The 27,281-nt window shown below is 47.5% G+C and overlaps 1 protein-coding gene across 3 annotated transcripts in view; it reads left to right on the top strand.

Annotated features, from left to right (window-relative positions):
* The window catches only part of LOC144822096 (alanine--tRNA ligase, mitochondrial-like), a 198,704-nt gene that overhangs the window by 108,758 nt on the left and 62,665 nt on the right, over positions 1 to 27,281 (top strand). For all 3 annotated transcript variants that reach the window (XM_078679217.1, XM_078679219.1, XM_078679218.1), the window contains 3 exons: positions 11,022 to 11,159; positions 21,657 to 21,766; positions 23,339 to 23,447. In XM_078679217.1, coding sequence (XP_078535343.1) covers positions 11,022 to 11,159; positions 21,657 to 21,766; positions 23,339 to 23,447 — 357 coding nt within the window. The remainder of the gene's footprint in view (positions 1 to 11,021; positions 11,160 to 21,656; positions 21,767 to 23,338; positions 23,448 to 27,281) is intronic.

Raw genomic sequence — 27,281 nt, 5'->3', positions numbered from 1 at the left:
CACGTCTTCTGGAAGTGTACTCGCGCTTCCGAGAAGGAGGCCGCCTTGATCAACCAATCGTCCAGGTACGGGTAGACAAACACCTTGTTCCTCCTCCGGTGCGCTGCTACCACCGCCATGCACTTCGAGAATGTTCTCGGCGCAGACTTCAGTCCGAATGGGAGTACTGTGTATTGATAATGATTGGTGCCGACTTGGAACCGCAGGAACTTCCTGTGTTTGTGTGCAATGGGCACATGGAAGTACGCATCTTGTAGGTCTATGGCGCAGAGCCAGTCCCCCTGTTGCAACTGAGGATAAATCTGATGCAACGACAGCATGCGAAACTTTTCCCTGCGAATCCACTTGTTTGCCTGTCGCAAGTCCAGAATGGGCCTGAACTCGCTCTTGTCCTTCTTGCGAACCAGGAAGAACCGGGAGTACAGGCCTCTTCCTCTCTGGGACAGAGGCACGTCTTCTATCGCCCTCTTCCTTAACAGGGTATCGGCCTCTACCTGGAGCTCTAGCAGCTGAAACCGCGAGCTGACCGGAGGAATCGATGGAGGCGGGCTGGTGAACCGAAGACTGTATCCATTGCAAACAATATTCAGCACCCACTTGTCCTGAGTAATTTTTCTCCACTCTGCCAATAAAAATTGGATGCTTCCCCCTACCGGAGTGGGTAACGGATCCGGGGGAAGTAAGTTCCTAGGGCCTAGACCCAGCCTGGCCCTTGGGCGCCGGAGCCGACTGCTGGCCTCCCCTGCCCCTCTGGCGCTTCTGGAACGGCTTACGGAACTGCTGCTGCTGTTGCGAATGTCCCGAAGCCTGGCCACGTCCGCGGCCTTGCCCACCGGACCGCCGTTGGAAAGGGCGGTATGTCTTCTTCGTCTCCTTAGGCTTCTCGAGGCCCACCGCCGTGAGCGTCTCGGCCTCCGCCTTCATGCGGGCCATCTCGTCGTCCGCATGTTGCCCAAACAGAGACTTGCCGGAGAACGGCAGATTGGCCACCCTCTGCTGTGCGTCCGGTTTCAGGGACGTAAGACGGAGCCAGGCGTGACGTCTTTGGTTGATGCCATGGCAAAACTCATGAGCAGCCAACAGGGAAGAGTCCGCTGCCGCGCTGATGATCTGGTTGGCCACCAGCATCCCTTCACTCAGCACTTCCTGAAAGTCCTCACGCTGCTCACGAGGCAAGTGCTCCGCAAAGCGCTCAAGGGAGTCCCAGAGGGCGCGGGCGTACCGACCCAACAGCGCCGTGGCACTCGCAGCCTTCATGGAGGTGGCGGCTGTACCACAGACCTTCCTCCCTGCCGAATCCATCCACCTGGACTCCTTATCCGGGGGGACCGTGGATGACGGAGCGGAGGCATGTTGTTTGCGTGCCGCCGTCACAATGACTGAGTCCGGAGGGGGTTCCGCTCTCAGAAAAGCCGGATCCGAATCCGGGGCCCGGTACTTCCTCAGCAGTCTAGATGGCGCCGCCTTTGTCACCGCGGGGGGGGAGGAAAAGGTCCATAGCTGGCTCCTCCAGGCCCGGTACCAGAGGCAGGAGAGGGCGAGACGAGTGTTTCTGGTGCAACGTCTCAAAGATCACTGACGTCTTAGGCGTGGGCACCGTCAGGGGTATGCCCAGCTTCGCAGCGCCCCTCAAGAGGACATCCTGGAACGCCACCAGGTCATCAATTGGGGAAACCCTCGTGTCCGGTGATCCTGACAGGGTAGGAGAACGCTCCCCGGAACCAGAGGATCCCGTACGGGATCGAGACTCGCGCCTCCTATGGCGGCGTCTCGACCGCGTGGACGATCTGTGTCGCGACCTGTCCCGCCTCCCAGAGCGAGAGCGAGAGCGAGATCTGCCAGTCCGTGGCCGCCCCACCGGTTTCCGTGGGGGGGTCCTCCTCGGAGCCTCCTTGGGTGCAGGTTTAGGTGTCCCCTTAGGAGGCACAGGCAAAAACGGCAGAGAAGTGGACCTCGGCGGAGGAACCTTCGGCTGCGGGGCCGACCCATGTGGAGGTACCGGAGGCGGTGGGTCGTCCGCTGGAAGTGGAGGCAGTGTCGGAGGATCCTCCTTAGGAAGAGGAGGAGGAGGAGTGACCACCTTAGGTACAGGAGTATGCGTCGACCGAGGCCGAGAAGGAGTGTACACCGCAGTGTACACCGTGCCCGTTGACCCTTTAGGCGAAGGGGGCTGAGAGCCCGACCCTTCAGCTGGCGATCGCTTCCTCTTGCGTCCTCCACTGGAAGCAGTGTGACTTCTGGGACTAGAATCCCTCTTGCGACGCTTTGGAGAGACTGACCGACTCCCAGACGTCGACCTCCGTCTACTCGACGTCGAGCGCCGCTTCACCGGCGTCGACGGACGTCTCCGGGACTCCGGCGTCGAACGCCGCCTCCGCGACGTCGACCTCTTCTTCCTCGACGTCGAACGCCGATCCCTCGACCGCCGACTAGACGTCGACCTCTTCCTCTGCGACGTCGTACGCCGCCTCCGCGACGTCGAACGGTCCTTCTCCGACGACGAGCGTCGCCGCCGCCGTCTAGAGGTTCTCGACGCCGAGGATCCCCTCGACGTCGACCGGTGCTTCGCCGGCGACCGGCGGTGTCGCCTCGACGGCGAGCGCCGATGCCTGCTCCGTCCATGACGTCGGCCCGAAGCCCTCGATGTCGACGACGAAGACGACGTCGGCTTCGTCCGCGGTGCCTTCGACGTCGAGTCGTCCCGATGTCTCGACCCGGAGCCCCGGGGAGAAGGGAGCACACCGCCGTCATCCCTCTCGACGTCGTCGTCGAAGCTATCGACGTCGACGGAGACCGGGACCGCTTGCTGGACTTCCTGCCTCTGGGGAGCCCCCCAGAGGCCTCAGCCGAGGCAGAGGGAACCTTCCCGGACTGCCCAGACCCACCTGCAGCCTGCAGACGCCTCTCCTCAAGGCCAGACAGCCTGATCATCGCCCTTTCCTTCAGAGTACGAGTGGTAAACTGCTGGCAGATGACGCACTCCTTGGGGACATGATCTTCAGGGAGGCAGACGATGCAGAGATCATGTGGATCACCCCTGGCCTTCTTCCTCTCACATGCTGGACACTTCACAAAGAGTCCAGGCATTTTAGAGCCCTAAAACACCTGAAGCAGCACACAGAAGAGAAAGAGAACACCAAGAGAGTAAAGTACAACACTTTTAAACACACAAAAGTGCCAAAATATGCAATAACCCCTTGAAACAAGGGAGAGCTCAATGCCAGGGTCCTGTAATCAGGAGCCGGAAAAAAGAACTGAAGTCAGTGGGACCTGCTATGCATTCTGGGATACTGGGAGAAGGTTCTAGAAGGTTTCCTTAAAGGCATAGTATCCTGTTTAAGCCACATAATGGCAGCCTATGGGGCTTGTCTGTCCAGGCCTTCCTCTCTATCATTTCTGAGGGGTTTTTGCAGTAACTGCAAGGGAAATCTGGACAGGCTTTGCTGTTTGTGGATTTTTGGTGGAAATTCTAGTTGAAGTACTGGACAGTGTAGCCTGTGGATATAGGCTGCATTATTTGTCTTTAAATTTTCTCTTAAGTGTCTTTGCAGTTCTGCAATTTTTTGACGACTTAAGAGATTATTTTTGATTGCCGGGGTCCACGCACATGGGCGGGACTATTCACTAGATTATGACTATACACAGAGATCCCCTACTACAGAACACTTTTGTCACATAGAGGGCCTCATTTATGAGGCTGTGCGTCACTTTTACGCCGCCGGTGCGTCACTTTTTGTGACGCACCAGCAGCGTAAATAATGTGCCTTGTTGCACCATATTTACAAAGTGACGCATCTAGGTAGATGCGTCACTTTGTAAACCCTTGCGCCACATTATACCTGCGCCAGATATAATATATGCAAGGGGGCGTATTAACGCAAGGAAGGGTCGTAGAAGTGACGCAGTGAAATCTATGAGATTTCACTGCGTCACTTTTAGGACGCTGTTGCGTCAAAATCTTGCGCTTGCCTCACAGCAGGCGTAAGACTGACGCAGGCCCTTTCACATGGGCTTTCCCCATGTGAAAGGGCGCATTGCTGGAGTTGCGTCACTTTTGTGACACACTCCAGCAATGCGTCACTTTTGCGCTTACAGATACGTCAGAAATACTGACGTATCTGTAACTCCTTGTGACATGATGCGTCATACATTAAATATGACGCATCATTGGTGTCGCAAGGAGCGGTATGAGTCTGCGGTGAGGGGTTAGGCCCGGTTGTCAACCTTCTTTTATATAATTATATAATTAATTAATGATTGATAATCATTAACACATTCCAGCCTTTACGAAGGAAGGTGGGAAGGGTGGAGAGGGGTGGGGTCTGAAACGTGTTCTCAGCTGTGTGGGTTGGGAAGGGTGCAGAGGTGTGTGGGCTGGGAAAGGTGCAGAGGTGTGGGGGCTTGGAAAGGTGCAGAGGTGTGGGGGCTGACTGGTGCAGAGGCTTGGAGGCTGGGAAAAGGTGCAGTGGCATGGGGTTTGGGAAGAGTGCAGCGGGCTGAGTTGTGGGGGCTTCCTCCTGAGCTCTGAAGTGAATCCTGTGTTTGTAAGGATCATTCTGCCTTGGTGTAGGCTCTCACATGTAACTTTAAGGAAAGATCCTCAGCTGGACTTGGACGCGCCACAGGTCAGTCAAATGAGCACTGAGAGAGGAGAACATGTAAGGTGTATTTCATGGTTTCATGAGTACAGTGTCCAGAATTGTTCCCTGAATCAGTCAGTAGGTCTATGTTTTGTTCAATTTATCATTTTTTTTTTTTAAGTACTTGCATGAGAACCAATTTCGGTCACAGAATGTGTGTATATCAGCCTGTCCTATGTGAAGCACATTGGTTATACGCAAGAAACTATTACTATTGCCAGTATTATTGCAAATATTTTTATTATCACTGCACTTACTACTGCTACTATTATTATTTCAGTTATTTTTACCAATTTCTAATTAATTTGTAACTATTAATACTGCTAATACTTTTTAGGTCTCGCCAAGGCAGCGCACATGCGCTGCTCTAGGAGGGCCTTTAGCCATTGGTCTGCTCATTTTCAAGCACGCTCTCGTGCTTGTTGCGGCTTCCACCTTGCGGGAGCGATTAGCGGCGCGCCACAAGCACGAGTGCAGTGCTTGAAAATGAGCAGACTGATCTCCCAAGTGCGCGCACACGCAGCACTCGCGGGTCCACCTTCTGCTCCACCTCTCTCTCACATGGGCGCACCACTCGCAGGCGGTGTATTTTCAGCAAGCGCTTCCCAGGACAGTACTTGGTTTAAATAAATTTCAACACACAAAGACATGCAATGCACCACTGCCGCAAACTACAAGCAGAACTGAACTTGGATTCAGGAATCCCTAACGGGCTCCCCTCCTCCTCCCCCTCTCTCTCCCGCGCGCACCACTCGCGGGCGGTGTATTTTCAGCAAGCGCTTCCCAGGACAGTACATGTGAAACCCACAAAAAAAACAACGGCCAAAATGAAGGCTATGTGTTACTCTTCAAACGTAGTAAACAAAGTCTGAGTACCTAATTCTTACCCATAAGGCAACAGATACCAGACGGTCACCTAAGCTTCACAACTACATTCCTCAACTCCTACTAAAACACATACGTCCAAGTTCTTCCCCTTTCATCCTTCACAGTGTCAAAGTCATCCCATGTCAAAAGCCCACTCAGAACCCTTGCTCTGTCTGCATGCCCCATACCCAGTCCCAGACTAATCTCACCAAACCCTTATGCACACACCTAAATGCATCACAGAATCAAAGGCCAACCAATTGGCAGTGTATCATTCTCAACAACACACTTCTGCATCTTTCACTTCTAGGCATTTGCTCCCTCACTCTCCTCTACTTATGACCGCATATTCTGCAGAACCAACTGTATACGTCCATGCAACAGCTGTGACTACATTTACCACATGCAAGCATGTGCTAACCCAGCTCTTCTAGCCCAGCAAGCTGAGTCCTGAGTCTTCCAGCACTGTGAAGCAATGCATACTCGGACAGACCTGGTATGTGCAGTAATGCACACTCCAGACATACCTATGCCTCGCACCCACAATACAAGAAGTGTTAAGTGGCCCTCCCATGGATGGTATATATACTTCACCCCCAATCCAGCCTTTACATTTCAACCACAGACCACTCACGGTGGGCTCGAACCGGAGCCAATTCCTCCGTGGGTCCCGCCATCTTGGGTGAGGAGCTGGGCGAGCAGACTAGTGCTCTGCCCCTCCCGCCCCCACGTGCATAAAATGGCACATTTTTATAGGGAGCGCAGCGTACACGCCAAAGGCGAGCCCGTCTGCGCCCGTCCGCGCCGGACCCGCGCCTAGGACCAGGACCCCTGCGCCGGCCCAAGCCAACCCGACCTCGAGGCTTACCTATACCAGCGAGGCTCTGTGGGCGTTGAGGTACAGTTTAAACTTAGCAGGTTGCACAACCCTGGAATTGGGGGTTATCGCAAGGAAGGCCCCTCTTATATGTACAAACTGTTCTCAAGCCTTGCCTAGACTATGCTGGATTCCGATTGCGCCCCCCAGGGACAACAAGGAAAAGCCGGTGAGGAAAAGTCATCCTTCGGCTAAGTGCCTCCTCCTTAACGCCAGATCTCTGGTTAAACATAGTACAGAAATAGCGGAGCTGATTCAGGACACTGGAGTGATGATAGCCTTTATCACGGAGTCCTGGACCGATGCCGCTTCTGGCCCTGACATAGTGAATGCTACACCGCCGAATTATGTCTGCTATACCCAAAATCGAGAGAAGAAGAAAGGTGGTGGTTTAGCTGTCATCTACCACTGCTCTTTCAGAGGGTCTTTTCAACCGGGGCCCACAGGCCTAGATGAGACTCTTCTTTTTAATTTCACCTTATCTGACCATCAAACCCTCAGAGGCTGTCTAGTCTATAGGCCCCCTGGGACAAAAGCCCCATTTATCTTAGCCCTGGGTAAGTTAATAGAAGCTGCTGCCAGTGCCCAAGTCTTTACTTTACTAGGCGATTTTAATTTTCACCTAGAATGCGACTCGGACCCAGACACTCGCGACCTGACTGACCTACTACAGGGGGTGGATCTGAAGCAATTGGTCTATGGTCCGACCCACAAGGCAGGGCATACCCTGGACGGGATTTTCTCAAATCACCCGAGCCTTAATGTTTTAACAGTCCAGCCAATTCCCTGGTCAGACCATTCAGCAGTATATTTTAATGTTATTCTAGCCCCCCTGTGAGACCATCTAGAGCCAGATTCACTCCAAGGCAGGTTAGGAAATGGAACAACATAAAACGAGAGGCGCTGGAAGGTGTATTAAAGTCATCCCTGGAGCCCCTCTCAGGAAATGCAGAAGAAGCAGTTTTGGCCTATACTAGTTGGCTAGAGTCAGCATGTTTACAACTGGCTCCCCCTAAAACTTCTCTCTCCACACGCTCAAACCCATCCGCCCCTTGGTTCTCTGAAGAGATTAGGGACCATAACATTTTGTGTAAAAAAAGGGCAAGAATCTGGCGGACAACCTTTAGTGAGACAGACAAAAACATTCTCAATACCGAGCAAAGAGCCTACAAAGAGAGGATACAGCAGGCAAAACGAGCCTTTTTTACGAAGAAGATTAAAGAAGCCAGCAATGCCCCGAAGGAACTCTTTCGAACGGTGTCTTCCTTGACAGTCCCCAAGACCATAGAGGTACCCCCCAGTCTTCTACTTTGCAAGAAGCTGGCCACGTTTTTCCGTGAAAACGTCGAAAAAATCTTCTCTTCTCTAGACAGTCAAATAACAATTTCTCCGGAACCCTCCACTATCAACTCGGAGTTAGACAGCGGTCCGGAAAAACTCCTACAATTCACCCAAATTAGTGAGAAGGAGGTAGTGAGCCGACTTCAGAAGATAAAATCGGGCTCCCCTCACGATCCCTGCCCTGTTGCAATCGCCAAACTAGTTCCGGTCACTATTGCAGCCGGACTTACTCCCCTCTTCAATCTCATGTTGGATAGGGGGGAATTTCCCGCAAAATGGAAACGAGCCTCCATTTTACCCCTCCTAAAAAAAAACAATCTGGACATAGCCGAGTTGAACAACTACCGGCCTATTGCCAGATTGCCCCTTCCAGCTAAAATTATGGAAGTCGCTTTAAACACGCAGCTAAGTACCTTCCTGAGAACGGGAGAACATCTAGACCCATGCCAACACGGTTTCTGTGCAGAACATAGCACGGAATCTGCCCTAATCAAGTCTGTGGAAGACATTAGAAGAGTGTTGGACGAAGGAGGCAGAGCCGCCCTGATCCTGTTGGATCTTTCCGCGGCCTTCGACACGAACCATCACAAGTTGTTGGTGTACCGGTTGAGGGCCTGCGGAGTTCAAGGAAAGGCATTGAAGATCCTACAGGCCTTCCTTTCCAACAGGACTCAGACGGTGGCACTGGGGGACTTTGAATCACGCCCTTTTGCGCTCCCTTGTGGAGTGCCCCAGGGCTCCTCCTTGAGCCCAACCCTTTTTAACGTGTATGTTTCCACCCTAGCGCCGATAATTCGATCCTTTGGTTTTAACCTCACAGCATACGCCAGTGGAGAAGCGTGGCTCAGTGGTTAGAGGCGGCAGACCCGGAAGCTGAGATCGGCCATGGACCAGGGTTCGATTCCCCGCCTCGGCGGGTCTCGGGCTCAAAATTCCACGGACTCGACAATTCTCGCTCCGGTGCCTACTCGACTCACGGGGTCACACTCTGCGACTCTGGGCAATAGCTTGCTTAATCTCCACTACGGCCCCTCGCGGCGGGATGCCTGGCTTTCACCTTGTGGATACCCTGCCGGGGTATCTCACAGGGGAATACCAGGACGGGTTCCCTAAGCAAGCGCCTTGAGACCCCTGGGTGATTCGTGCGCTATATAAATCGAAATACATACATACATACATACGCGGATGATACGCAGATAGTTGTGTCACTGCTGCCGGGTGAAATAGATAGCACAGCGGACAGGTTCAAAGGCTGCATGCGAGAAGTGGGTAATTGGATGGCACAAAACTGTCTTAAGCTCAACTCGTCAAAGACAGAAGTGCTACTCTTTGGCTCCAAAGACAACTTCTGGTCCCCGAGAGGGTTGCCAGAAGAAATGGGAACTCTCCCCTCCCCAGTGACTAAGGTGAAAAATTTAGGCATCCTGGTTGATGATTTATTATCCTTTAAACCTCAGATCAACGCACTTGCCTCATCCACGCACTTTATCCTTAAAACAATTAGGAAAGTGCTGCCTTTTTTGGAGGTAGAGCATAGAAAAACAGTGGTCACCGGACTAGTCCTCTCACGGTTAGACTACTGTAACAGCCTTATGCTGAACGCCCAACAGGGCGTACTAAACAAGCTCCAGATCCTACAGAATGCAGCCGCACGCCTGACCACAGACACCCCCAAGTTCGCATCGGTTGCCCAGGACCTGGTGAAACTGCACTGGCTGCCAGTTCGGAAACGAATAACTTTCAAGGCACTCTGTGTGGTCTTTAAAGCATTACACGATCTTGGCCCGAGATGTATGAAGCTGCTATTCCACTGGCATAAGCCGGCAAGAACCCTAATATCAGGGCAGCAGGCGCTGGTATCAGTCCCCAGAGTCAAGAAAGCAAGATGGGAGGGCAGGAGTTTTTCTTTAGGCGCAGCAGTAGCCTGGAATAAACTTCCCCTCAACATCAGACAGTTGCCCGACCTGTTATCTTTTAGAAGAGCACTGAAGACCTGGCTCTTTACTCATTAAAGCTCCTCACCCTCACACCCTAGTTCAACCATGTTAGCGCCAGGACACTTCCGGGTAACAGTGCGTTTTTGGATTGTTAAAATAAATAAATAAATAAATAAACCATGGTGGAAAAGCATTCAAACAAGAACATGATAACATGACAACAATTTGGCTGATGTAAAAAGTATAATGAACTGTACCGTGCTTAGTTTCTCTGAATAACTGTTCATCCTCAAAGCAAACACTTTTCTCCACCGCCTCTTTGTGCCCTCCACCTCTGCTCTGTTTTGTTATGCGTGAATGCTCATGTATTTTTAGCGAATGAAAAAAAAAAAACAGCTTTAAGAATTTGGAAAATATGTGGCTTAACTGTTTGAGCTGCCAACTTTGGAACTGGGCAACTTGGATCGAGTTTGTGAGTGAGCATAATATCCTGGGCTTGTTGGCAAATACATTACTTAATCGCCCATGCCTACCTAAAACAAGCATTGGGATAGCCAATAGGTCTCACCTTTGAGAGCTTATAAGTGTTTATCCAGAACAATATCCTTGGTGCAACACCATCAAGTGGTGCATGGCTAAACACTTATAAGGTCCCAAAGGCGAGACCTATTGGCTATGCCAATGCTTGTTACTATTGTTATTGGTATAAATATTGGTGTTGGCATTAATATTATTATTATGATTGTGTCTACTGTTGTTTTTTCATCTCGTGGCCGGTTGGAATGCTAGTCGACCCTGGTCAGGCTCTGCAGTAGGCGCTGTATTTTGCAGGCAGTTGTGAGTGGCTTCCTGCATCAGCTCATGAGTATGTTGATGTATATGACAGCCTTCAGAGCAGGAAACACTAGAACGAAGGCCTTCACATCTGAGATAATCATACTATATGTCTCCAAGAGACACTCCCTCCGCTGGCGACATATGTGCATAAATATTGATCCCAGAATCTTCAAAGCACATTTATTTCCTGACCTGCTGCTTCGACTAGACTTTGTCTTAGGGTATAGACCATCATTACTCACATGTGTTTGCTGTACTCTGCTACAATGCCACAGGCTGAGACTGCCAATGCCAGGTAGAAGTGCAGTCCCTGCGCAGCGTAGGAGAGCTGGTCTTCTCTGCGGACCCATCACTGTTACTTTCTGTTACCCGTGTTGTTGCTTTATTGGCTGCCATCATTTCTGTGTTTGCGTGCTCCTGGGCATCAGCCTAACACTTCCTCTCTTCCCCTTGGAACCTCCTAAATGTCAAACCAGTGCCTGTGTCCCAAAGGCTTGATCTGAACCCTCATCCCTCCTGTAGGCTCCAGTTACCCCTCAGCAGCTTCAGGAAGTAGAACGTGCAATCCAGGAAGTGATCCAGAGGAACGAAGTCGTCCACACCGCAGAGGTGCCGGTGAAGGTGGCGGACAGCATTGCGGGACTCCGGAAGGTGGATGAGGTAAGGAAAGTGGCCTGGCACCCACACATTTATTGATGTTTAGTTTATTCTACAATTCACAGAGAAGGCCCACTGTGTATTAGTTAGAGAACAAATGGAAACCATCTGAGGTTTAAGACAATTGGGTGGTAACAGGAAATATTTTGAGTTGTAGAGGAAATGCCACGTGCTGAGGAGAAGCTAATGCCACCAGAGAGATACTGCTGATGTCACTAGAACTGATGTATTTCTAGGGCCTTGTTGGGGCCCGACACATAACTAAGTGTAGGATTTGAAGTGTAGGCCATGCTGGAAACATACCAGTCTCTTCTATTCATAATATGCAATCTAAAGACATGCCCTGGAGTGAGATGTACTAAGCAAAGTGACTTGTGTTCATAAATGTTTTCTTTAAGATGCTGTGCTTCGAGACACAGATTGCAGCATGATTGTTCATATCTGCACCTGTTAAAGTTCTGTCCCCTTATAGAGTCAGCTCAAGTCTGCGGGAAGGTTTTCTGGTGGGACTGTATTGCGTGCCTTTATCGACTTATGAGGAGCTGTGGTCACAAACGTGTCCGACACACATGGAACGCTGAGTCACACCATTTGAATCTTTTTAGTCTCCTCTATAATGCACAAGACGTCACTGTCTTTTTGGGGTGCAGGAAGGGATCCAGGGGCACTGGATGACGTGCCCTCTAGCGGTGTGTAATGCAGTAAAGCGGAAACCTGGGATCAATAGACTTGGCTTAGACAAGAGATGGCCAATATTGGTCCGCTCCTGTTGACATACATGAAAGATGTGGAAAAGGTGTGGCGCAGCGGCCAGGGCTTCTGACTCCGGACCACAGGGTTCATGGTTCGATCCCCTGACCGGGCGGCAGGTTAGTCCAGCACCATGTGCTCGCTTTATCTCCCCTACGGCCCCCAGCGCCTTGACACCCTTGGGTAATTGTGCGCTTTACAAATACTGGATTAATGTTCAGGATAACCAATGACCGTGCAAATGATTCCACGTCAGACTCAGCATATGTAAATGTTTCCCTGCTCAGTATTAAGAAACTGTGGCATGGATTTGCCTATAGACAAAGAGATTCTATCAATGTGTGAACATATATTTAATTGGTTTTTCAGTGATGAGACTGTAGTGAAAGTACTCTCTCTTAGGGTGGTAAAGATGAGAGCGCTATGTGCTTTTTAAAATACCCCTCACACACTAAAAAAATCCAATAGTGTCATGCTTCATCATTGGGGTCTTCCCGTCCCTCTACGGGGCGGGGCGTGCTACGACCTGACCGACTGCGCGGGAGCACTTATGAGGTGACAGGACTATGTGATAGTGCAAGTGTCAGTGAAAGTGTAGGGACCTAACAAAGTGTGTGAGTACAAAAAGTTAAAAATCCTCTGGCTAGTAGAAAAAAACGATTTATTAGCTTCTCTAGCTGGGGACGTTAAGAAGGGGGTTTTGGGGTTGAGCCGATCGCTGCAACCTGGTCTACATGTTTCGTAGGCAGTCCCCTACTGCCTACTCATCAGGACCTTCTAATGGTCCCTACGAAAATAAGCTTAGTTGCTAAGTATTGTCAGCCTGTCTTCCTACAAACCAACAGTAAAAATCACTGTTAGTTTTTGCTTCAGGGCATGAGCTGGCCCCCTGGGAAGCAAAAATTGTAAAAAATAATGACCCAAATGTGGTCTCTGTAAAGAAAGGGAAAAAAAGGGAAACACAAGTATTTACATTTTTAGCTGTGAATTTTGCGCTTTCATTATTATTTGCGCCACAATTACACTCGTCAAATCCATTCACCCATTACATAGAGATTTTATGGACAGAGTGATGGTTCAGTCTGCCATCCCCAGGCTGTCCGTGGGAGATCCCGGACAGTAGACAAAAAACACAGAAAGTCAAAATTGTGCTGTGATTTGTCATTAGCGCTTATGTGATTGTCTGCGCCACAATTCTTGTCTTCAAATTTCAATGGCGCATTGCCTAAAGCCCTAATATAAGACTTTATGGACAGAGCGATGATTCAATCTGCCATCCCCTGCCTGTTCGAGTAAATACCCGAACTAAAACGTACCCTTCGTGATTAGGGTTGGTTCTGTCTCCACACACACACACCATCGCGACTCAATACACAAAACGACATTACACAGGAATAAAAAGGGAGGAACCCGTTTCCTCATACTAGTCTTGAGGTTATGGTCACTGAGTCAATGAAAAATCCCACAAACCGGGACACACCCCTGCATTAAAATGGTAACCATACATACTGTTGTGGCAACTGCGTCGTGCCTCATGAGCTGGCAATAGGTAGGAATTCACAGCGGCGCTCTGCAAAGGAGAGAGCCACGCCCTTAGCGTTATTGTGCAATCTATGCGAGTAGTGGAAAAAGTATCTCAAAACCCGTTTGTTTTAAGACCTGGGATAGAGGTCTGTAACTTACTTTGTCCGCATAGTCCCTAAGTCTTACTTCTACCAATGTTGCCGCTCCGCTGAATGCTCGCGTGTGGAGAGCGGTGGTTCTTTTAAGCTTCATTGCGCGCTGGGGCTGGGTGTGTCCAGACACTAGCGCGCTAACCTAAGATGGCCGCCCGTGATGGAACGCGGGGGGGTTGGAAAGCGGAAGTCTGCCTTCTGTGTCTATTCGGGCTCAAACTGTGCCGGCATAATAGGAATCTTGATACACCAAAGGGTCGCTTATTCACAGATTAGATGGTGATATAATGCTAATAAACAGTGGATGCATGCACAATGTTAATATCAATTTACAAATTAGATCGCTGATTGTGACAGATGAAGTTGTGCTGCAGCAAAATAGTGCACAGAGCCATATTATCGTGAAAAAGTCATTAGGGGTGAACCTAGATATTAAGAGTTGCAGGTGATAAAGCCATTACTCGGGACAAGTATGCCGGGGTATTAGAATACAGCTTGGAATAATTACGCAGGTTATGCCCATGGGTTGGCCCATGGTGCTGTGTTCCAAGGCGGGGGCTGAATTCCGCATGCCAGTAGAGGACCTCTGTTGTTGTCTTGGCCTCTGGTCAGGGTGGTCAACCAGTGAGTGGGGGTTCTTTGTGGGGGTACGGGGGTGCTATAACTGGCCCCACGGAATTTCATCGTTCAACCCGTTTTTATTGGACTGGACACGGAAAACCCATCTCTGTTCTTTTTCAAGGAGATGTCTTTCGTTGTCGATCTGTTCAATTACAGTCCACAGTATGTCTTCGGGTTTATGACCACTTTCCAAGAAGTGATTTGTTAGTTTAGTGCTGGACTTTTTGCACTTGATTGTGCTTTTGTGTTCGCCTATTCTTAACTTCACTGCCCTGCTCGTCATGCCAATGTATTCGAGTTTGCAGGGACACGTGATGAGGTACACAACATTGGAACTGTTGCAGTTGCTGAATGTTCTTTGTTCCCATGTGGTCCCGTTGTTGAAGGTCAATTTTTTGCTTTTCCTGGTTAGACAACATACCTTGCATCCACCGCAGGGGTAGTGCCCTTGTACAAAGTTAGGGTTGCCAGTGCTGTTCACCCTGTTGGCCTTTGGTCTGGTATGGACCAAAATGTCCCTGACACTTTGTGCTCTTTTGTGCGAGAACATTGGTTTCGGGATTTCCAAACCCCCACTGTTGAGAATCTTCCAGTTTTTGTTGATTATTTTGCTAACCTGGTCAGAATTGGTGTTGTACGTGGTTACACATATGGGTCTCTGCTCTTCCACTTTTCTTACTTTGTCCTCCAGGAGGCTTTCCCTGCAATTGTTCCTCGCTCTCTTGTAGGCTTGATCAATAATCCTCGATGGGTAGTTCCTCATTTTCAATTTTTGCTTTAGCTCTTCTGACTGAGTTTTGAAATTTGCAACTTCCGTACAGTTCCTGCGGAGACGCAGGAACTGGCCGTAGGGGAGGTTATCCCTCAGGTGTCTCGGGTGAAAGCTCTGATACATTAAGAGACAGTTTTTGGAAGTGCTTTTGAAATGGGTTGTAGTCATCAGTCTTCCATTTGAATTTGAGGAATATTAAACACCATCAACCCATTCTGGCCTAAGATCTTAACCTGGAAGAGGTATATTGACGACATCCTCATCATCTGGGACGGCGATGATAAGAGTGCCCAACAGTTCCTGACATGGCTCAACTATCAGGATGAATTCCTCAAATTCACCAGCGTCACAACAAAAACAAATCTGGTATTCCTGGATCTAAACATTTTCCCCAAAAATGGAAGACTGATGACTACAACCCATTTCAAAAGCACTTCCAAAAACTGTCTCTTAATGTATCAGAGCTTTCACCCGAGACACCTGAGGGATAACCTCCCCTACGGCCAGTTCCTGCGTCTCCGCAGGAACTGTACGGAAGTTGCAAATTTCAAAACTCAGTCAGAAGAGCTAAAGCAAAAATTGAAAATGAGGAACTACCCATCGAGGATTATTGATCAAGCCTACAAGAGAGCGAGGAACAATTGCAGGGAAAGCCTCCTGGAGGACAAAGTAAGAAAAGTGGAAGAGCAGAGACCCATATGTGTAACCACGTACAACACCAATTCTGACCAGGTTAGCAAAATAATCAACAAAAACTGGAAGATTCTCAACAGTGGGGGTTTGGAAATCCCGAAACCAATGTTCTCGCACAAAAGAGCACAAAGTGTCAGGGACATTTTGGTCCATACCAGACCAAAGGCCAACAGGGTGAACAGCACTGGCAACCCTAACTTTGTACAAGGGCACTACCCCTGCGGTGGATGCAAGGTATGTTGTCTAACCAGGAAAAGCAAAAAATTGACCTTCAACAACGGGACCACATGGGAACAAAGAACATTCAGCAACTGCAACAGTTCCAATGTTGTGTACCTCATCACGTGTCCCTGCAAACTCGAATACATTGGCATGACGAGCAGGGCAGTGAAGTTAAGAATAGGCGAACACAAAAGCACAATCAAGTGCAAAAAGTCCAGCACTAAACTAACAAATCACTTCTTGGAAAGTGGTCATAAACCCGAAGACATACTGTGGACTGTAATTGAACAGATCGACAACGAAAGACATCTCCTTGAAAAAGAACAGAGATGGGTTTTCCGTGTCCAGTCCAATAAAAACGGGTTGAACGATGAAATTCCGTGGGGCCAGTTATAGCACCCCCGTACCCCCACAAAGAACCCCCACTCACTGGTTGACCACCCTGACCAGAGGCCAAGACAACAACAGAGGTCCTCTACTGGCATGCGGAATTCAGCCCCCGCCTTGGAACACAGCACCATGGGCCAACCCATGGGCATAACCTGCGTAATTATTCCAAGCTGTATTCTAATACCCCGGCATACTTGTCCCGAGTAATGGCTTTATCACCTGCAACTCTTAATATCTAGGTTCACCCCTAATGACTTTTTCACGATAATATGGCTCTGTGCACTATTTTGCTGCAGCACAACTTCATCTGTCACAATCAGCGATCTAATTTGTAAATTGATATTAACATTGTGCATGCATCCACTGTTTATTAGCATTATATCACCATCTAATCTGTGAATAAGCGACCCTTTGGTGTATCAAGATTCCTATTATGCCGGCACAGTTTGAGCCCGAATAGACACAGAAGGCAGACTTCCGCTTTCCAAACCCCCCGCGTTCCATCACGGGCGGCCATCTTAGGTTAGCGCGCTAGTGTCTGGACACACCCAGCCCCAGCGCGCAATGAAGCTTAAAAGAACCACCGCTCTCCACACGCGAGCATTCAGCGGAGCGGCAACATTGGTAGAAGTAAGACTTAGGGACTATGCGGACAAAGTAAGTTACAGACCTCTATCCCAGGTCTTAAAACAAACGGGTTTTGAGATACTTTTTCCACTACTCGCATAGATTGCACAATAACGCTAAGGGCGTGGCTCTCTCCTTTGCAGAGCGCCGCTGTGAATTCCTACCTATTGCCAGCTCATGAGGCACGACGCAGTTGCCACAACAGTATGTATGGTTACCATTTTAATGCAGGGGTGTGTCCCGGTTTGTGGGATTTTTCATTGACTCAGTGACCATAACCTCAAGACTAGTATGAGGAAACGGGTTCCTCCCTTTTTATTCCTGTGTAATGTCGTTTTGTGTATTGAGTCGCGATGGTGTGTGTGTGTGGAGACAGAACCAACCCTAATCACGAAGGGTACGTTTTAGTTCGGGTATTTACTCGAACAGGCAGGGGATGGCAGATTGAATCATCGCTCTGTCCATAAAGTCTTATATTAGGGCTTTAGGCAATGCGCCATTGAAATTTGAAGACAAGAATTGTGGCGCAGACAATCACATAAGCGCTAATGACAAATCACAGCACAATTTTGACCTTCTGTGTTTTTTGTCTACTGTCCGGGATCTCCCACGGACAGCCAGGGGATGGCAGACTGAACCATCACTCTGTCCATAAAATCTCTATGTAATGGGTGAATGGATTTGACGAGTGTAATTGTGGCGCAAATAATAATGAAAGCGCAAAATTCACAGCTAAAAATGTAAATACTTGTGTTTCCCTTTTTTTCCCTTTCTTTACAGAGACCACATTTGGGTCATTATTTTTTACAATTTTTGCTTCCCAGGGGGCCAGCTCATGCCCTGAAGCAAAAACTAACAGTGATTTTTACTGTTGGTTTGTAGGAAGACAGGCTGACAATACTTAGCAACTGAGCTTATTTTCGTAGGGACCATTAGAAGGTCCTGATGAGTAGGCAGTAGGGGACTGCCTACGAAACATGTAGACCAGGTTGCAGCGATCGGCTCAACCCCAAAACCCCCTTCTTAACGTCCCCAGCTAGAGAAGCTAATAAATCGTTTTTTTCTACTAGCCAGAGGATTTTTAACTTTTTGTACTCACACACTTTGTTAGGTCCCTACACTTTCACTGACACTTGCACTATCACATAGTCCTGTCACCTCATAAGTGCTCCCGCGCAGTCGGTCAGGTCGTAGCACGCCCCGCCCCGTAGAGGGACGGGAAGACCCCAATGATGAAGCATGACACTATTGGATTTTTTTAGTGTGTGAGGGGTATTTTAAAAAGCACATAGCGCTCTCATCTTTACCACCCTAAGAGAGAGTACTTTCACTACAGTCTCATCACTGAAAAACCAATTAAATATATGTTCACACATTGATAGAATCTCTTTGTCTATGTACATCGTTTTGGAGGGTGATTCTATCAACTCCTCTACACTTCCCTCATTGTTTTGGAAAAGCATGGATTTGCCTCCCATAGACCAAAGTTACAAACTCTTGACATAAAATTGGTGTATGCCCCATCTGCTATATTTAGAGTGTATATCTACGCAATTCTTGGCAGACATTCCACTCCTTACTTATGCCTTCTACCCCCCTCTTGGGTATAGGTCATTCACCAGGAGTCTCCAGCCATCTCTGTTCTGGTTTTGTTTTCAATCTATCTCCCAGTGTCACCCTTCTCCTTGCGGTTGGCCTCCAGACCTGAGCGCCAGGTGTTCCTCTGCCTTCCTCTTTCCCTCTTCCTTTGAGTGTTCCAGGTCAGCGCGTGTCTCGTGGTGTTTGATGCAGGCTTGTGGAGGGTGTGACCTATCCAGCCGCAGCGTCTTTTCATGATTTCTTCTTGAGCAGGGAGTTGGACAGTCTGCTGCCGTAGGTCGTTGTTGCTGATTGTGTTTTGACAGCAGATGTAGAGGATTTTCCTTAGAAAGGTGTCGAAGGTCTGGACTGGTCACTGTTATCCCCCATGTTTCTGCTCCATATCGAAGAACCGCTTTTACATTGGTGTTAAAAATCCTCATCTTGGTTTGCAGCGTTAGGTCCTTGGACCTCCAGACCTTCCATATCTGAATGAAGGCAGCCTTTGCTTTGTCGATTCTTGCCTTGACGTTGGCGTCTGTGCCACCTGTGCACTGCCTAGGTAGGTGTAGACCACAACCTCTTCCAGTGCAGCGCCTGCAAGTGTGACTGTGGTTGTGCTGGCTGTGCTAGCCTTCAGGATCTTGAGTCTCCCCTGTGGATGTCGGGGCTTCGAGTGCTGATGTGGCTGCCACGTTGTCGATCTTCTCTTGCATCTGCAGGTGGATATGGGAGAGTAGGGCCAGGTTGTCTGCAAAGTCCAGGTCATTGAGCCGAGTTCAAGGTGTCCACTGGATCCCATGTCCTCTCTTTGCTGTGGATGTCTTCGTGATCCAGTCGATGGCCAGCAGGAAGAGGAAAGGCGAGAGCAAACAACCCTGGCGGACTCCGGTCCCCACTTGCTTCCGTGAGTGTTCCTCCATGGACTATCATGCAGGTCATTCCCTCATAAGAGTTCCTGATGACTCTTGCAAGTTTATCTGGCACAACAATAGTTACAGAGGAGTTTCCAAAGGATCTCTCTGTCCACACTGTTGAATGCTTTCTCATAGTCGATGAAGTTGAGATAGAGGGGGAGTTCATTCCATCGACCTTCCAATCCGCCAAACTCTAAACAGGGCTCTTAGTCCCTTCATGACGTGGCCAGGCTGCTTTCCACCCAACCAGCGCCTAGTAACAGTAAGTAGCAGATTCACCTACAACCATGTGTGTCTGTTTTCTATGTTTAGCTTCAGAGGTTTACATTTTAAACCAGGAGCTGTTTTAAGGGCAGGAGCTGTGATTGAATGCCGAATATGCAACTATAAGAGAACCGGTCTTGTAGCGCCTTGATACCTGCAGGTTAAGAGAGCTTTATAAATTCCCGTTTCATGTAATTTCATTTCATTTTGTTGTCTTTCATTCGCTACCGAAACGAAGGACGTCTTGGAAAGGAGTTTCTCTTTGTACATCTATTACTCGTACCTGAAACAGTGGAGTGTTTAAAAACCGACTAGCTCTGGAACTAAGCGCTATCTTAACTGGGAATTTGCAGTCCGAAGTCCCTAGGGCATGGTGCCTCTACTGATATAGAGCCAAGTAAGGAGGGTAGCTGGTGCAGTCCCAATGGGAGCGGATTTAACTCTGTAGTCAATTAGACTATCCTGTTTTTGCCCCTAGAGAGCAGAAACCACACGAAGGTGGCAAATGTTAGGAAAGTGACCCTTTATCTGCTGGTGATGACGCAGTGCTGCGGGATGTTGGCGCTTTCCTAGGGAGTGTGATGCACCGAGGGTGGTGGGTGGCCAGTTAGTGTGGCGACCGCCCTACATGGGTTGTGTGTGAATATCATCTTTAACAAACTCTTTAGGTCTGGCCTAAGGAGTGTATGCTGTCCTGTATGAATTGTGATTTTAAAGCTCACAGTGAACTCTGTGTCATGCTTGCCAAGGTCTCCTCATTTATAAACATAACACCCTACTTTTCAACCCTCTCGGCTCCCGCTGTCTCATTAAACTATATTCATTTGTCGCTTTTCTATATCGAGGCGTGTTCTGTCGAGTGTCTCCTCAGCATGTACCAACTGGATAAGTATCTCTGAAAAAAGACTCCTGTGACAGAAAAGCAAGTCTTGAGAGATTCGGCATCTGGATTAAAAGCTATGAGCTGGTGTCTAGTTGCAAAGTAAAAATTGTGTTACACCAGCACTTGCTTTCCTCCCCTGGTGTGCCCAGACCGTGAGGAGCTCTGACCTTCAGGCACAGTGACCACAGCATCCACATGATCGATTCACTCTCAGCCACTGCAGTCATGTCCACCCATGGAAACGTGACAAGATGTGGCAAGTGTGCATTTGATTGTGCTGGGTGTTTAGGGCCAGGGAGCAGACAAAGAAGTTGTTTTTCACAAATACTATTGGGGGTGCCATAGTATAGAAAGCTCTGAAGAGAGGCCAAATGTGGCCAAGGACCTATCCGTCTTTCAGAACACCACATTCCAGTTTTATTACATTTTTAATCTTAAATCACTTCTGTGCCACTTCAATCCTGCCTGCTGAGTTTACCCTCTTGAATCATGTTAGCCAAAGTTGGGAATAATAGTATACATTCTGAAAAAGTTTGGTTTGTAGTAGGCCTGGGCGGTAAATTCCGTTTTGCTTGCGGAATTTGGGTAATTTCGCGTTCCGCAGAGAACGCGAAATAGCCGAAAATTCTGCGTTCCACGACTTTGCAAATTTTTTTGGTTGTTAGCGTTTTCAAAATGCGTGTTCGCGAGATATTTCCCCCCCGAGCACGCAAACAGCAATTGCGAACAGGAAAAATGCATTGCGAACAAGCAGTTCTGCATGCTTGCAGAATTTCTGCGTGTTCGCGGAGAATTTTTACCGTTTCGCGGAGATTTGCATAACGCCTGATGAAGCCGGATGAAGTAATTGACTCTAACCTTTGGCGATAAAATGTAATGTGATTGCCTTGCAAAAAATGTTCAAGTCTCTGGCTCCCTCAAGAGTAGAGCCCTAGTTTATTCCACGACCCTTCACGCTCTCTGCAGTTTGTGTCTCATAATGGTTTAGCTGGTTGTGTCGTTATCAGGATTTGTGGGTAGTACACATAAATACTGCTGTTGATTTTTAATAAAATCTGTGCATTAGCAACTTTTTGTCTCTATTTCTGCTCCCCTTCACCTGCTCAGGTGTATCCAGATCCCGTCAGGGTGGTGTCAGTTGGTCTCTCTGTGGACCAACTACTAGAGGAAAATTCCCAGTCTGGGACACGGACATCTGTGGAGCTCTGCTGTGGCACGTAAGTTCCGTTCAGTCCTCCACTCCTTCGCAAATAAATCTTGCCGCATGATATGAAGCTTGCGAGTTTTGCCTGTTTGTTTGCAAAGCTCTAAACAAAGCCCGTTCTTTTGTCCTTCTGCTCTTACATGTTCTCTGGTGCTTTTAGCACAAATACTCACACTCAACTTAACTGAAAGCATGATCATATTACACCTGACTTAATTCAACTTAACTGGCTTCCCATTGAAGCAAGGATCTGCTTCTAGATAGCCTGTCTGACACATAAGGCCATTCACTTCAATATCCCCGTTTACCTGGCAAAAAAACTTGAGCTCTCCGGTTCCAGACGAAACTTAAGAAACTCCAATACCCTCCTACTGAAACCACCTAAATTCAACAAAAAAAGAACTTACAATCGCACCTTCTCAGGACTGGCCGAAAGAATTTGGAATGCCCTTCCGACGGAGATCAGAGCCAACCCCTCGACTGCCTCATGCAAAAAACAGGTCAAATGGCTACTTTTGGATGAACCTCATCAGCAATAGCCTCTATGTCATTTGCTAGACACTTCCCTCTCGTGCTTGACGGTCATTTTCATTTTGTGTTTTGAAATTTGGGCTTGACAATCATTTTTACTGGGGTATTGAAATATATTTTGACGTTCTTTGGACATAGTGTGATGCTTAAACGGTACGGCCCCGTCTAGTAGGGCTTTTACCTGTTTGTTCACATGCTAACTCGTCTTCCCCTAGCACCCACATTTACTTTTATGTTTCAGGTTCCTCTTATGTTGCCTTAATGTATTGTACTTATACTGTTTCTTCACGTCAATGTTAGTCTTCCTCTTTGTAAAGCACTCTGATACCCGTCTGGGTCTTGTTGGCGCTTTATAAAACATTTCAAATAAATAAATAACTGAAAACACACCCAATTTCAGTAACATTTATGGGCAGACTCTGACTTTGCACCCAGTTCTATATTAGCTCAAATGTATAGAGACTAATGTATGCAATCACTGTTTTTATTTTGCACCAGTTATTACAGTTGGGGCACTGGTTTTGTGCTCACTGTGTGCCAGGCATTATTTCTAGTGTCCTGTGTTGTGCAAGCAGTTACCTCCAACTATGACAAGCTGGGACGAGTAAGCACAGATCATGCTCTTCTCAGAATAGGCTCGAACAGCGTCTACCCCAGATTTTAGCACTAGTGTCCCAGCCTAAATTACCACCTAAATATACAAGTGTAAACAAAGTATTCTGAACAGTCTTTTTGTATTTGTTGTTCGTCATGTCCATAAATATTACCTCACATTCTCCATCACATGAGGGAATTATCGTGCAAGGGATGTCCTTGATGAATTAGGCCGTGCATGGAGGTAAGGCACATACCCTCAGAGGCAAGGCAAGACAGACTTAAGACAGACTTAAGACAGACTTAAGACAGACTTAAGACAGACTTAAGACAAAATCCTAACTTCTGTGAATCTCAAAAGTAGTAAGTTTAGGATTTTGTCTTAAGTTAGTTCTGTGAATCGGCCCCACAGTTTCTTTGCGCCTGATTCCATGCATTTTACACTTCGTCTCTCTTTCAGGCACCTGCTGCGGACGGGCACCGTGGGGGACGTGGTCATCGTTTCTGAGCGCCAGTTGGTGAAGGGAGTGAGCCGCCTCATCGCTGTTACAGGAGAGCAGGCCACGCAGGTGAGTTGAGGGGGCACTCCCAGCACCCTACGTCCCATTCAATTTTAGACAGAACTAAGCACCGAGAAGACAGATTTAGGGGAAGTGTAGCCAGAAAGCAAAACGGTAACCTGTGGCGTCCAGTATATACACATGTCTGTGAAGGAGGTTTATTCACCCACAGATCTTTGTCAGACAATTGAATAAAACCTCAGCATACACATGTATCTCCGCAGCAAGCACATCGACCCGCTTACGTCGTAAGCACATTACAATTACCTGTGGATTACACGGATCTCTGAAGCAGGTTCAATAAAACTGCTTCATTAACTCCCATAATAATCTTTTCCTCCTGCCCCTTAATGTCCTTCAGAGCATTGATCGCCCACCATTGATTTGTTCTCCTGCCCCCTGCTGTCTTTCGGAGCTTTGATCTGCTCAGCTTTGATGATCTTATAAGAACTCCATACCGCTGAGTTGGAATGTACGAAATTCCCTTGACGCACAACAAACTGCATGTTCGGGTAGTGTCCATCCCTTGTCGGACTCCTCTGTTTTGTGTAATGATACCTCTACTTTTTAATTGAATACTTTTATTGATGTGCTCACTCTTACTCCAAGATCTTCATATGTTCATTGCTCTTAATTAAATAAATCCAATCTGTGCAAATTTGAATTAGACCTCCATTCAAATTTCTATTCCTTTTTTGGTTATGATGTTTCCACAGTTAATTTTTTTATTTACAAATCAATAACATGCCTATCCCCAATGCATTTCGGGCCTCTCGCCCTTTGTCAGGGTGTTCAATTTGTCAAATTCTCTCCTGGGGAATTAAGAGGAAATGGCAAAAGGGATAATCTTTTGTTTGATTACACTGATTTTATTTTTTATTTTTTCCTGTTAGACATATTGAATTAGCATCCCCCGCATTAGCCTATTTCCATATATTTAAGATGTCAGGAATGTTTAGTTAATCTTCTATATGACTACTATGTTGCTTCCAAAAATTGAATTAAAAATATTACACTGAGCAGTATTAGGTACCCGTCTGAGAATATCAAAATGGCCGACCCATTCCCACGTTTCAGGGCATATTCGTTACCACAGCGGTCCAGCCTGGCATGTGCGTATACAGGGCCGCTGAGAATATTAGTAGATGGCCGCCACATCCATACTCATTTGGGCGGTCCAGCGAATGAGTCCGTTTACATGCATGATGAACCATGGTCTGGGCACAGTGAAAATTACTGATAGAGCGCGCAGGTCACCCAACCAACAATTTTATCATATACGTATTGGGCCCATAAATTCAATTCACTTTATTTATTAATTGGGTGACCTTACACTCTACTACCAGTAACCCTTGTTCCTTCCTATTGATTTCTACTGTACCCGACTTACCAATCCACCGTTACGGGTACCTATGATCACAATGGATCAGGGAGCTAGCTGTAAAAGAAAGGCAGACACAAAAATACCAACTACCTTATTTTCTTTGCACTCATGTAATAACCACAAACTCAAGAAAGTTTGAAAACCTTTATCTAAATTTCATCAAGTTCTGAAAGCATTAGGTTCACATCAATTAAACTGTCAATAACTAAAATTACAAAGATCACATATCCATATAAGAAATAAATCAGGCCAACCATCTATGAGTCTAAAGGAAGGTAAGAACAGGGAATATACTAATAGACAGTTTTCAGAGTTTAAACTTAATAGTGTGTGATTAAAGGATGGGGAAAATAAGGAACATGCTAGGAAGTCACAGTTGACTTACCCCTATGAGATGGGTACGGAAAGGTACTTTTAACCTATACTACGAAATCTCTTAGATACCATGTAACTTGAAATGGAAAAATGTAATATACTATGAGTTTAGAACCAAGATTTTATTCAGCTAAAGGAAGGTAAAGAAAAGGGAACATCTATATTTCATGAACCTTATAGAGAATTGTCATTTAAAGGAAGAGAAAAATAGGTACATGCTAGAATAACAACGATAATGTATGACCTTTTCATTTAGCAGTGCGAAAAGCATGGAAAATCAAATATGCAAGAGTATGACTTTATTAAAGCCAAGTAAGAAAAGTGAAAGATGCAGAATAGGTTTCTCAGCGCTATATTTACCTAGTACGGTGCGAAGACCAACCCTGGCCACGGGTCAGTTAAGGACAGGAGAAACCCCAAGGAAGGACAGTCGCCAGTAGGCCAGCAGGTGCAGAAGGCACAACCCAGGACAGGACAGGAAGACCAGATTAGGATCAGGACAGGACCACCAAGGTAAGACCAGCACCCGCAGTTCGGAAGCAACGCCTGCGCTCCACCCTCTCTGCAGCTATCAGTCAGAACCCCGATTGGGTTTTCGAATTCCCCAGCAAAGTGCTCCGCCACCACTTAAGGTTTCCCAACAAACCCCCGCTTGGGTCTATGGAAATTACGGACAGAGTGCTCTGCAGCTCTCTGTATCAGTCACCTATTGAGTGCGTTGGGTCAGTGACAGGTATCCCCAATTTCGATTGGTCCACAAGTAGGATAGGACAACACACCAACCACATTTCACTTCTACAAGACTTAATTAGCATACTCTGGGACCGCCTATTGAATTTGGGGTTCCCATGACCTAAATCTCTACATTACAATAGCGCATCTATGAATTATGATACATTTAGTACATTTCAGCTTCTTCTGCTAAGTGAAGGTGCATCTTCCCAGGCACATCTTGGCTGGGACTTCGGGTTGGCAGGATTTCAGTGCCACCGGCAGAAGACTGTCATGCGCAGAAAGGCTGTTCAATATGGAGTATTCCCATCCCTCATGCTCACAGATTTCAATACATGTAAAGTAAGCGAAAACAAGTTAGAACATAGGAAATAAATGATCACACTCTATACCAGGAATCCTTATATGATTTCCCTTACTTTTTTATTAACTATAGCATTATTATTAGTGCAGGACAAACAGAAAAGCAGAAAGCGGCAGGACAAGCTTCAGCATGTGAGAACATCAAGCGGCCATTTTAAGTCAAGTGTGCAAGCACGAAAAGTTCCCACCAGAACTGCGAGTACGTCACGTCACGTGAGTGTGACCAATGCATGCGCAGAAGAAAACCCCGCCAAGCAGCGGCCATTTTAATGACAAGTGTTGTTAAGGTTGATAAACACATATGCAAGCGTCTCTGGGACACCCAAAATGTCAGAATAAAAGGGAAATTAGTAAGACAAACATGTTGAATTAGTCCATTATAGTTATTCGAGGTTCATGAGTACAAGCAAGTCGCTCTACGTGCGAATTCTTGCTCCATCACAGTGTCCTCCAATACCAGTGGAGGGGCTCGACTCCTCGTGCCCGTTTCAGCTGCCAGTACTCCGACTTTGCGGTTCTGTACTTTAGGAGACTGAACGTGAGTAAAGCACAACATAACTGACCGCCCGTGCACTCTTACATTTGAAACCTGTAAATTGATAGCCTCGACATGCGCTTTCTTGTTTGCGTATATATTTTAGGCTTTCTCCTCTGGATTTTGGGAATCCGTATTAGTGATTCGTCTCGGAGTCAAATTTGGGAAGATTGGACAAATAATTTTATCTATCAATACAAATTAATGCAATAACAGGAGTATTTTTAGCAATTAAACCTATTTTAAGATGGCTGTTGTGATCCACGCTGGCCTGGAGCTATTTCTGTCAAACGATTCTAGGTGTTACTGATCATCTGAACACACATTGCACTCGAGCTGCCTCTCCACGTCATTTGGGAGATGCGGTCCGCAGAGCTAGGTTGGGAATTTCTTGGCGAGCATTGATGCAGTAAGTAATCCCCCTGGGTCATTTGTTGGTCAATTTATTCTTTGC

Source organism: Lissotriton helveticus, chromosome 3_1 (assembly GCF_964261635.1).
Source record: "Lissotriton helveticus chromosome 3_1, aLisHel1.1, whole genome shotgun sequence".
Classification (NCBI taxonomy): Eukaryota; Metazoa; Chordata; class Amphibia; order Caudata; family Salamandridae; genus Lissotriton; species Lissotriton helveticus.
Note: the sequence above shows the minus strand (reverse complement) of the source record. Positions and strands in the feature narration are given on the sequence as shown.